Source organism: Lactuca virosa, chromosome 2, assembly GCF_052849685.1.
Source record: "Lactuca virosa cultivar CGN04683 chromosome 2, Lactuca_virosa_CGN04683_v6, whole genome shotgun sequence".
Classification (NCBI taxonomy): domain Eukaryota; kingdom Viridiplantae; phylum Streptophyta; class Magnoliopsida; order Asterales; family Asteraceae; genus Lactuca; species Lactuca virosa.
Window position 1 is genome coordinate 266,612,994 of NC_136427.1, and position 11,688 is coordinate 266,624,681.

The 11,688-nt window shown below is 37.1% G+C and overlaps 1 protein-coding gene across 1 annotated transcript; it reads left to right on the forward strand.

Moving 5' to 3' along the window:
- Positions 1-7,822: 7,822 nt before the first annotated feature.
- LOC145158482 (uncharacterized) lies at positions 7,823-10,339 on the forward strand. The gene is made up of 4 exons (XM_079077375.1): positions 7,823-9,137; positions 9,215-9,531; positions 9,647-9,679; positions 9,764-10,339. Exons 1-4 carry the CDS (start codon positions 7,823-7,825, stop codon positions 10,337-10,339), a joined length of 2,241 nt encoding a protein of 746 aa, XP_078933501.1.
- The last annotated feature ends 1,349 nt before the right edge of the window (positions 10,340-11,688 follow it).

Genomic DNA, 11,688 nt, shown 5'->3' on the forward strand with positions numbered 1-11,688 from the left:
CAACTCTTATGCATGTATTCTCTTCGACTCTGGTGCGGAGAGAAGTTTTGTTAGTCATACATTCAAACATCTAATCAAATGTAAATCCCAACCTCTAACCGAAACATTTACCGTCGAGATGGCTAACGGAAAGAAGGAGAGCACTAACGACATATTCATAGGTTGTACTCTTACTCTAGACAATCATTCGTTTCCCATCGACCTTATGCCTTTGTCCATCAAGAGCTTCGATGTCATTATCGGCATGGATTGGTTGAGTCCCAATCATGCTGATATTCTTTGCTTCGAGAAGGCTATCCGTCTCAATCTTCCCTCTGGTGAAGCTCTCATGATTTACGGAGATAAGCCTAGCTCGAACCTTCGTATCATTTCATGCATCAAAGCTCAGAAGTATCTGCGAAAGGAGTGCCATGCATTTCTAGCTCACGTTGTAGACGAGACGCAAAAAGTTAGAAACCTCGAGAGCATCCCCGAAGTCTGTAACTTTCCTGACGTTTTCCCCGAAGATCTCCCAGGAATCCCTCCCGAGCGCCAAGTCGAGTTTTGTATCGACTTGAACTCCGGAGCTACGCTTGTAGCTAAGTCTCCTTACCGTTTAGTGCCAGCAGAAATGCAAGAATTATCCAGTCAGCTCAATGAACTGATCAGCAAAGGGTTCATAAGGCCGAGTTCCTCACCCTGGGGAGCTCCGATCTTATTCGTGAAAAAGAAAGATGGATCCTTTTGGATGTGCATTGATTACCGAGAGCTGAATAAGCTTACCATCAAGAACCGATATCCCTTACCCATAATCGACGATCTCTTCGACCAACTTCAGGGAGCCAGTTATTTCTCAAAGATAAATCTAAGATCAGGGTACCATCAGTTGCGAGTTCATGAGAATGATGTGCCTAAAACAGCATTCCGAACTCGCTATGGACACTACGAGTTTGTAGTAATGCCATTTGGTCTAACCAACGCACCGACAGTATTCATGGACCTGATGAATCGAGTGTGCCGCTCTTTCCTAGACAAGTTCGTGATCGTGTTCATCGACGATATACTCGTCTATTCTCGGAGTGAGGACGATCATAAACAGCACTTGAGACAGGTGCTGGAAACATTAAGGGCGGAGAAGCTTTATGCAAAACTTTCAAAATGTGAGTTCTGGATCAGGAAGGTGAATTTCCTTGGACACGTGATTAGCAAGGAAGGAATACACGTGGACCCTTCCAAGATCAAAGCGATTGAGAATTGGTCTGCACCAAAGACACCCACATAAATCCGATAATTCTTGGGTCTCGCGGGCTATTATCGCAGGTTCATCCAAAATTTCTCCAAAATTGCAAAGCCTTTAACTACCCTGACACAAAAGGGTGTAACCTTTAGTTGGGGAGTTAAGCAAGACACTGCGTTTCAAACCTTGAAACAGACCCTATGCAGCGCACCTACCTTGTCCCTGCCCGAAGGGACGGAAGAATTCGTAGTCTATTGTGATGCATCCAATCAGGGCCTAGGGTGTGTGCTCATGCAGAGAGGAAAGGTCATCGCCTATGCCTCGAGGTAGTTGAAAACACACGAATTCAATTGCACAACCCATGATTTGGAGTTGGGAGCAGTGGTCTTTGCGTTAAAGATCTGGAGACACTATCTTTATGGAACCAAGTGCACTATCTTCACCGACCATAAGAGCTTGCAGCACATCTTTGATCAGAAGGAGTTAAACATGAGACAGCGACGATGGGTCGAGCTACTCAGTGAATACGAGTGTGAAATTCGCTATCATCCCGGCAAGGCCAATATGGTAGCAGATGCCCTCAGTCGAAAGGAGTATTCGGGGCGTAAGGTGAAGGCACTAGCAATGACCATCTATTCCCATTTATCCGCGCAAATCAAGGAGGCTCAGCTAGAAGCCTTAAAACCATAGAACATGCCGGGTGAAGCCTTGAAAGGAATGGGAAAGAACCTAGAGATCAAGGGAGACGAAGTCTATTATTTCATGGACCGGATCTGGACCCCAAAGTTTGGTGGTTACAAAGAGGTTGTAATGAACGAAGCTCACAGGACGAAATACTCCGTTCACCCAGGGTCGGATAAGATGTACTTGGATCTCAAACAGCTCTATTGGTGGCCAAACATGAAAGCAGAGATCGCTACCTTCGTGGGCAAATGCCAGACTTGCGCCAAGGTGAAGGTCGAATATCAGAAGCCCTCAGGTCTACTTCAACAGCCGAAAATACCTAAGTGGAAGTGGGAAGGGATAACCATGGATTTTATCACCAAGTTACCCAGATCTCCGAGTGGGCACGATGCCATATGGGTAATTGTCGATCGGTTGACGAAGTCCGCCCACTTCCTGCCGATCAAAGAAAGCTTCAAGATGGAGAGACTCACACGGATCTACCTTCAAGAGATAGTTCGCCTTCATGGTGTACCTGCATCCATTATCTCCGATCGAGATAGCAGGTTTACATCGAGGTTCTAGCAGTCACTACAGAAAGCTCTTGGAACTAAATTGGATATGAGCACGGCTTATCATCCGCAGACTAATGGACAGAGTGAGAGAACAATTCAGACATTGGAAGACATGTTGAGAGCCTGCGTCATCGATTTCGGCGCATCATGGGACACTCATCTTCCTTTGGGTGAATTTTCTTACAACAACAGCTACCATACCAGCATCAAGGCTGCGTCGTTTGAAGCCCTCTATGGCCGTAAGTGTAGATCCCTTCTGTGCTGGGCTGAGGTGGGTGACACGCAGCTACCCAGGGGTCAAGTCCCCGACAGTACTCTCACTGGTCCTGAGATCATCCGAGAGACAACTGAGAAGATTGTACAAATCCGGGAACGACTGAAAGCCTCACGAGATAGACAAAAGAGCTACGCCGATAAGAGACGAAAACCCTTGGAGTTCTAGGTTGGTGACCGCGTTCATCTGAAGGTCTCACCCTGGAAAGGCATGATACGCTTTGGGAAGCGTGGAAAGCTAAACCCAAGGTACATGGGACCGTTCGAAATCCTTGCTAGGATCGGTCCCATAGCATACAAACTCCAATTACCGCGAGAGCTCAGCAACATCCACCCTGTTTTCCACGTATCGAACCTAAAGAAGTGTCTGTCCGATGAGACACTTGTGATTCCTCTCGATGAGATTGAAATCAACGAGAACCTCAACTTCGTGGAAGAACCGGTCGAAATCATGGACAGAGAGATCAAATGAACGAAACAAAGTCGCATCCCGATAGTGAAGGTTCGCTGGAATGCCATGTGGGGACCTGAATTCACTTGGGAGCGCGAAGATCAGATGAAACAGAAATATCCGCATCTCTTTCCTAATCCATGATTTGTATTCTATGTTCGAATTTCGGGATGAAATTTCCTCTAACGGGGGGATGATGTGACAACCCAAAACTTTGTCCGTTTCCGTTACGTGATTTTCGTTAATAAAATTTCGAATTCATTAACTTTTCCGTCAAACTTCTTGGTTTAGAAAATGATCTAGTTATATATAATTAAATTATTTACGAGTCGGAACCAAAAGTCGCGCGGAAACCCGAATATCTCGAAAACCAAACAATTCCGGCCTAAGTAGGTTTACGGCCATAAACCCGTTTACGGCCGTAAACCCGTTTACGGCCAGTAAAGAGTGGACCCCACCACCGACCTCAAAACCCCTATAAATACGAGACCTCCACATTCATTTGAACACTTCTGGCCGAAAACTCTCTCCTTCTCTCTCTAAGAACCTTGACCGTAAACACCTAAAAACACCTTCAAACTTCGGGAAACATCGAGAAACACCGTTTGGAGTCACTTCGGAACGTCTGGAACACTTATCTCTTCGAAAACAGCACCGTTGTTCTTGAGTTTACGGTCCATCTTCAAAGACCGTAAACCCTGTTCTTGAGTTTGCGGTCCATCTTCAAAGACTGTAAACCCTGTTCTTGAGTTTACGGCCGTAAACTCACCAAGCCTTCAGAAATCGTAAACTATCAGTCGACCGTAAACTCTTGTTCACGGCCGTAAACACATTTTAAGTGGTGCATTTGGTTGAGAACCCCACTTTCATCGATTCGATCAAGTCCCGGTAACATTCCTCAACCGAATACAAGTGTTCCTCTAACACGTTATCTAACGAAATCGCTAATTTAGATACATATATGTATTGATTTGATAATAGGATTCCGTTAAGTGTCACGTGCAACAACTCGAGGATCTCCATTTCAGTCAACGTTTTCACGCAACAACGGTGAGTTCATACCCCTACATTTTTCCATATTTTCAATGTTTTCAGGGGGGAATACAAGCTAAACATAAATGTTTTCAAAAACTCATGCAAACCTCATACTTTAACCATTTTGCACTGTGTTGAGCATAAGGGACGTTTTCACTAAAATTGCATAGTTTTTCCGGACACGCTATTCGCTATGTTTTACATGCAAACTATAATCGTTATAGTTTGGGATTTTTCTAAAACATATCAAGTATAGAAACTTTCACTACTAAACATATGCACTAAGACAGAAACCGTTTACAGTTTACATCACTACTTTATCATGGTATTCATAACTGTAATTATCACTATATACGGTATACATACGGATTTTCACTACGGTAGAAAGCTACTACACTACATGTAAACTAGATTGTACGATACTGTGAGGCGCTACTTCACTACTGTACCCTTAGGTGTACAGGGATAAATCCTACCATAGTATAACCAGAGTCTCCTGGAGGGAGAGCGTGAGATTTGTGAATAGATATATTCGGGACTGACAATCCCACATCTGGATTGCTAGCTACAGTTAGGCGGGCACGCCTGAGATGTACAAATGTTATTTAACTCGACGCCTGAAGAACGTTGGAAAGGTCTCTAGTCATATCAAGCATGCTTATACGACTCACAATATGTATAAATCACTTTTAGTTTACAACTTAACACTCTTCAACAGTTTTATTTACATTAAATAGAACTAATACACACTACGACTGGAGAACTTTCAGGGTTTTCAAACAGAAACGAGCATACAATGGTTTCACGCACGAAATACTATTACATCATGATTAGCATTAGCTAGTCACATGAAGTAATAATTTCGCATATCACTACAGTTTTCAGTGACAAACATTCATGGTTTTATACAGAATTGAAAACACTACTTTCTCACTAAAGAAAATATCGGATTTTCTTGTAACTATACAAATATTTTCCGAACTCATCAACGATTTTCACTACAAACCACCGCTTATGAACTCACCAGCTTTATGTTGATACTCTTTCAAACTGCTTGTATTCTCAGGAAATCAGTAGACAGGTACTTGCTGGATTTTCGAGAAACTGGAGCAATAAGAGTTTTAAGTTTATACTATACAAAGCTATTGAATGTAATTCAAACAAAGTTTCAGACAAAGTTTCAAACTGATGTAAACATTTTTATTTTAGTATTCACTGTACTGGTTGAGCTGCTATGATTGCTATTATTCATTGGTTGTGATGCTACACATGACGTCCTCCGCCCCGGAACGTTTCCGCCATCGGTTTCGGGGTGTGACAGTCCAAACCCCGACTTTTTTGGATTAGTGGTCTTTTTGAGCTAGTTTCGTTGCCGGATTTTTATGTGTATGGGTTTCCGTCGAGAGGAGGGATGAGAGGAACGTATTTCTGGTTAGAGGCCAAATTTCTTTTGGATGTGGAGGTGGAAGACGACTTTAGAGAGAGAGAGAGAGAGAGAGAGAGAGAGATGGACCCAAATTAAGTAATTATTTTCTTTTTCATTTAAATTAAATAGAAAAAACATAAAAATAAATCAGAAGGTCATTACAGTCATTTCAGTTTATTGAGTGACCAAATCCGCAACAAAACTAGCTCAAAATGACCACTAATCCAAAAAAGTCGGGGTTTGAACTAAAACCCCTAAAAAAATACATACCACATGGACAATTTTTGCAATTTTGTCTACATTTTAATACAATTATTTTTAAACAAAAATATTTTGTAAATGTTTTAAATAAAATTACAATTTTTTATTCTTTTTAACAATATATTTATAAATAAATCTATAATTTTTTAATACAATGTTTTAAATTTATCTTGACTAATCTTGCAAAATAGACATAAAAAAATAAAAAAGTAAACTTACATGATGAATTCTTGATTAGCATAACTGATTGACTGTCCCATTTTCTTAAAAATGAAAAATTCTTATATAAGACATAACAAATGATCCTCTTATAGTCTTATCTATTATTTGTAAGATTATTAAGATCACCTAAAACTTCGAAGACGTGTCCTTATACACGACAAGACAATGATTCCTCTTATTGTGGCTGCAATGGTTTGTATATTTTTTTTTTATTTTTTTTTTGGTTATAAACGATCATTATTACCCAAACCCAATCGTCTGATTGTAATTAACATACAGATTTCTTATATCATTAATTAATCTTTGTTTCTCTGTTTCAAACATTCAAGATACTAAGTATGATTTGTCTTTTTTGCATTCGCGTGCTTTTAAAGCATAAATTTCTTGACACGACGCAATTTAATAAAGTAGATTTATCTTGATAACGTTTATTTTTCCTGAATTATTGGACGCATACATCATTCCTTTATATAGAAAATTCTAAGTAGATACAAAAAGAAGAAGTAGAATTTAAGATGATGAGAATAAGAAATCATAGTATGCAAAATGCCAAAGTATACGGACTACTTGTGAATGCATGACAACACTACCAAACTGTATCCACATTTGTTAATAAGAACTGTTGTCTTATTTTGGAGATTACAATTTTTTTTTGCAACAGAACAAACAAACAAATCCATATAAAGGGTCAGGGGCGAATTTACCTTTATACAAAGGGTGTCATGGACACCCCTAAATCTGAAATTTTATTTACAAGATATATCATAAATTTTAGAGGACACCCGTTGGAAAAATAAAATGGACACCCTTTGGATGTAATAACACAGAAGATATAACAATAAATTGAATGTTTACATTTTGACAATGGTAATCAGATTCTAAATTATTAATGCTTACAAAAAGATCAGAAGCATAAATTTAGGAGTTAAACAAACAAAATATTTTTCAAAAATATAATAACAAAATCTTTCAAATATAATATTTTTGGTAGAAATTTACTGAAGGAAAACTAAAAACAAAAAAAACAAATTACGATTTTTCTGGATCCGCTGCCAAACCCTTCGTCTTCTCAACACTGAATTCTCGTCGGCCGCAAGCAATTATTTAGTCTCGCCGACGAGCACAGTTGTGGCCCTTTGCGATCTCCGGCGACCGCAATCTGCCTTGAACCGTTGTTGGACTCTTGTTTCAACGTTCTTGACTTCTGGTTCTGCATCTCTGATTTATCAACTGCTACATACGTTCGCATTTCTTACCATCTCCGTCTTCAGTTGCAACTTGAAAGGGCTTCTCTTGCACTTGATTATTTTTTAGGTAAAATTGTTTTTCTTTTTTTAGAACTCTAGTATATTGAATTTAGTTATTTGGTGTGGTGTAAAAGCATCCAACGAGTGTTATGTATATGAAGTATATGAAAAGTCAAAGTCTATAAAACTAGAAAAGTCATACTCTACACCTACAATTACTTTTGTGATGATATATGTCAGGCACTAGAGACTAGAGTCTTGGAAGTTGGTATAATAAATAATAAACAATTACTCTATTAGAACCTAATTTACCTTTCCTGATTCTATTTTGATTTACATACAATTTATTTTGACGATTTATTTCTATTATAGTCATATAAATTTCATTTTGTTTCATATATAATTTGTTTTTTATTTTATATATAATCTGTTTTGATGATTTATTTAGGCATAATGCTAAAGTTTTTTAAAAGAAAAGGTGAGACAAGCTCCTTATCTCATGATCATGATAATCCACGACCAAACGATGAACGAACACCTTCTTCAAAGTATACGAGAGTTGATTTAAATACACTTCCCGCGGACCCCGGAGAAAGGCCAAGTATGGAAGTGTATCATGTATATCAACGAGATGAGATTAGAAGAGCCTACTTGCAAAAAGGACCTTATCAACCTCGTGCTCATTCTTTCCAACAAAGAGAGATTGGAGGTAAATTTCGTAGATTTAGTTCCTCTTGGTTTGATGATCATAAATACTGGCTAGAGTATAGTATTAAACTAGAAGCCGCATTTTGTTTATGTTGTTATCTATTTAAATCTGAGATAAAAAACAAAGGTGGATCAGATCATTTTGTAAAAAATGGATTTAATACTTGGAACAAGAGACCAAATCTAGATCTTCACAATGATGGAAGCCCACATAATATGGCAATCCAAAAGTGTCAAAATCTGATGAACCAAAGACAATTCATAGCTACTGCTTTTGACAAGCAAACTGATTTGATGAAGACCAACCAACGCATTAGATTAAATGCTTCTATAGATTGTGCTAGATTCTTAGTGCGACAAGCGTTACCTTTTCGGGGTCATGATGAAAGTGAGGACTCGAATAATAGAGGTAACTTTCTTGAACTTCTTCAATTCTATGTTGATCGAAATGATAAAGTGGGTAGTGTTGTGTTGAAGAATGCTCCAAAGAATTCACAAATGACATGTAGTTCAATTCAAAAGGACATTGTACATGTTGCAGCTAAGGAAACTATTAAGGCTATTGTGAAAGATATTGGAGATGAGCTCTTTGCAATTCTAGTAGACGAATCACGTGATGTGTCTTGTAAAGAGCAAATGACATTGGTTTTGCGGTTCGTGAATAGTCAAGGAGTTGTTGTAGAGAGGTTTATTGGCATAAAACATGTCAGTGACACTTCGGCTTTGTGTCTAAAGGCGACAATTTATTCTTTTTTGACAGAATGTGGATTAAGTCCACATAGGATTCGAGGACAAGGTTATGATGGAGCTAGTAACATGAGCGGTGCATTTAATGGATTAAAGACACTAATTATGAAAGAAGTGAAATCTGCACATTATATTCATTGTTTTGCTCATCAGTTACAGTTAGCACTTGTGTTTGTTGCAAAGAATCATCCTGACATCAATGACTTTTTTGATTTGATTTCTCGTTTGTTAAACATGCTTGGTTCTTCCTATAAACGTCGAGACAACTTAAGAGAGAAACAAGCAAGAAAAGTGGTGGAAGCATTGGCTGCAGGTTTCTTTCATTCTATCTTCTTTTTATTTTATGGTGTTTATGTTTTTTTGCTAATTTATTTTTTATGTTAATTTTAGGTGAAATTCAAAGTGGTACAGGTTTGAATCAAGAAGTCGGTATCAAACGACCTTGTGATACTCGTTGGGGTTCTCATTTTGGTTCACTCTTAAATATCAAGAGAACATATTCTTCAATTTGTGAAGTACTTGAAGACATTAAAGTTAATGGTTACTGTCAAGATCATAGAGGGGAAGCACGTCGTCTCTTGAGGTCATTAAAAACGTTTGATTTTATTTTTTGCCTACACTTGATGGTTGATATCTTAGGGGTCACAAATGATTTGAACATAACGTTGCAAAAAAAAGACCAAAATATTGTAAATGCGATGCATCAAGTGAGATCCTCTAAGGCCAGACTCATACAAATGAGAAATGAAGGATGAGAACTACTTTCAAATGATGTTACTTTGTTCTGTGAAAAATGTGAAATTGATATTTTGAATATGGAAGATCCATATTACAATGGAACAAGTCGTCGCAAAGGTTCACAGGTTAGAAACTATAAAGTTGTTTATTTTTTCAAGTTTCTAAATTAATCATTAACGCATTTTTCTATTTAATTCACAGATTAACTACTTACACCACTATAAGATTGATGTATTTATTGCGGCCATAGATATGCAATCTCAAGAGCTTAACAATCGATTTAATGAAGTAAACACATCATTACTTGTTTCTATGGCTTCTTTGTGTCCAAGTAAGTCTTTTCAAGCGTTTAATGTGGATGAACTACTCAAGATGACTATGTTTTATTCTAACGAGTTCCCAGAACGTGACATTGGAGCACTTAGAGCAAGTCTTCAAAATTATATTGTGGATGTACGTGGAGATGCAAGGTTTAATAACTTGAAGGGAATTGGAAAATTGGCAAAGATGATGGTTGAAACAAACAAGCATACAATATATCCAATGGTATATCTTCTACTAAAATTAGCATTCATATTGCCTGTTGCAACATCCACAGTGGAACGTGCATTTTCTGCGATGAAGTTGATAAAGAACGATTTGCGTAATAAGATGAGTGATCAATTTATGAATGATTGTCTAGTGTCATATATTGAGAAAGATGTGTTAGATGGTATTAGCAACGATGTACTTACAGATTTTTTTAAAAATATGTCAACGCGTCGTGAACAATTGTAAGACATTTGTGAGTATTTTTTAAATTTATTTTGATCTTTCTTATTAAAGTTAATAATATATTTGACTAAGATGATATTATTAACAAATCGACCTGATAACCAAATTTTTTGACCCATTTATTTTATCATTTCGTTTAAGTGGGACACATGTGAGTTTAAATCCTAGATTCGCCACTGTAAAAGGTGGTCACTATTATCATGTGTTGTTTATTTGTTATTGATTGTACTAATTCTCATTCTTTTAATAAAGTTGTCAATTATTGGGGAGGGGCAAATGAAATTTTTTAAAAATTATAGGAATAATATATATGAAAAGAAAATATCGATTCAAAACATATACTCCATGATGGAGCCTAATGGTTACCTTAATGGTTAATGAGCAAAAACGAATCCGAGTTTTCTGAGTTGTATTCGTGTCCGCAGGTCGCGCTCATGCGCAAGTCCAAGATTTGCAACCCCCCTACGCGCATGTAGGTCTTGAAGTAAAACTATAAACATAAGCTTGTAAGTCTTTCGTGCATTCAAGCTTATAAGCCTAGTTGAGTTTGGTCTTTCTATCAATGTGAGACTCATTCCCCACATTCATCTCTTTTGCTAACTTTATTCTCAAATACCCGTCTTTTAGTATCGATATCTCATTCAAATATACTCCATTTCGGACATATAATATATTGTTTCGAAATTCTCACGGATGAGAACACAAACCCAATTAGAGTTAATTATATATACAACATATGTATATATTTATATATGTCCAAAGTTAGTAAAAATATAGATATTTATACTGAATTTTCCAACAGTAAATAATCCATGATTAACGTATGTATAAAAAATAAACGTTTTTGGATAGAAATCTAACGAATTCTTTTATTCAAAACAAAAGGTTGTTCTTGCAAACCGTACAAGTGATAATGACTTAAAAGAGTAATATATTTTTCGCTTTGTATACATTTGGTCATTAAGATTTTTTTTTGTCCACATTTAACCATTCAACTAGTTAAACTGTACACATTCAGTCCTTATGACCAGTTACTCTATGCTAGCCGGGAAAAATTACTTAATAGAGTAATATATTTATTATTTTGTACACATTTAATCCTTAATATTTTTGTACACATTTAGTCCTTAATATTTTTTTGTTTCAAAATAAGTCATTTTTGTTTTTATATTCATTCAGTACTTATGAATCATTTATTTAAGTTTTTCTCACGACATCTTACATGTGACAAAATCATTGATGATGTGTTTGGGGTTGTTGATGCTTATGTGTCTTGTGTTCTGAACGACGTAATTTTTTAATACGATATCATATTTTAAAGATTTTTATATCCATGTGTTTGTTTTTTGAAT

What these genes read in the sequence shown, in the direction of transcription:
- LOC145158482 (XM_079077375.1), top strand. Translation starts at nt 7,823, where the DNA reads ATGCTAAAGTTTTTTAAAAGAAAAGGTGAGACAAGCTCCTTATCTCAT. An exon ending in GGTGGAAGCATTGGCTGCAG is followed by an intron (nt 9,138 to 9,214) that starts GTTTCTTTCATT and finishes TGTTAATTTTAG; the next exon opens with GTGAAATTCAAAGTGGTACA. An exon ending in TGGAACAAGTCGTCGCAAAG is followed by an intron (nt 9,680 to 9,763) that starts GTTCACAGGTTA and finishes TTTAATTCACAG; the next exon opens with ATTAACTACTTACACCACTA.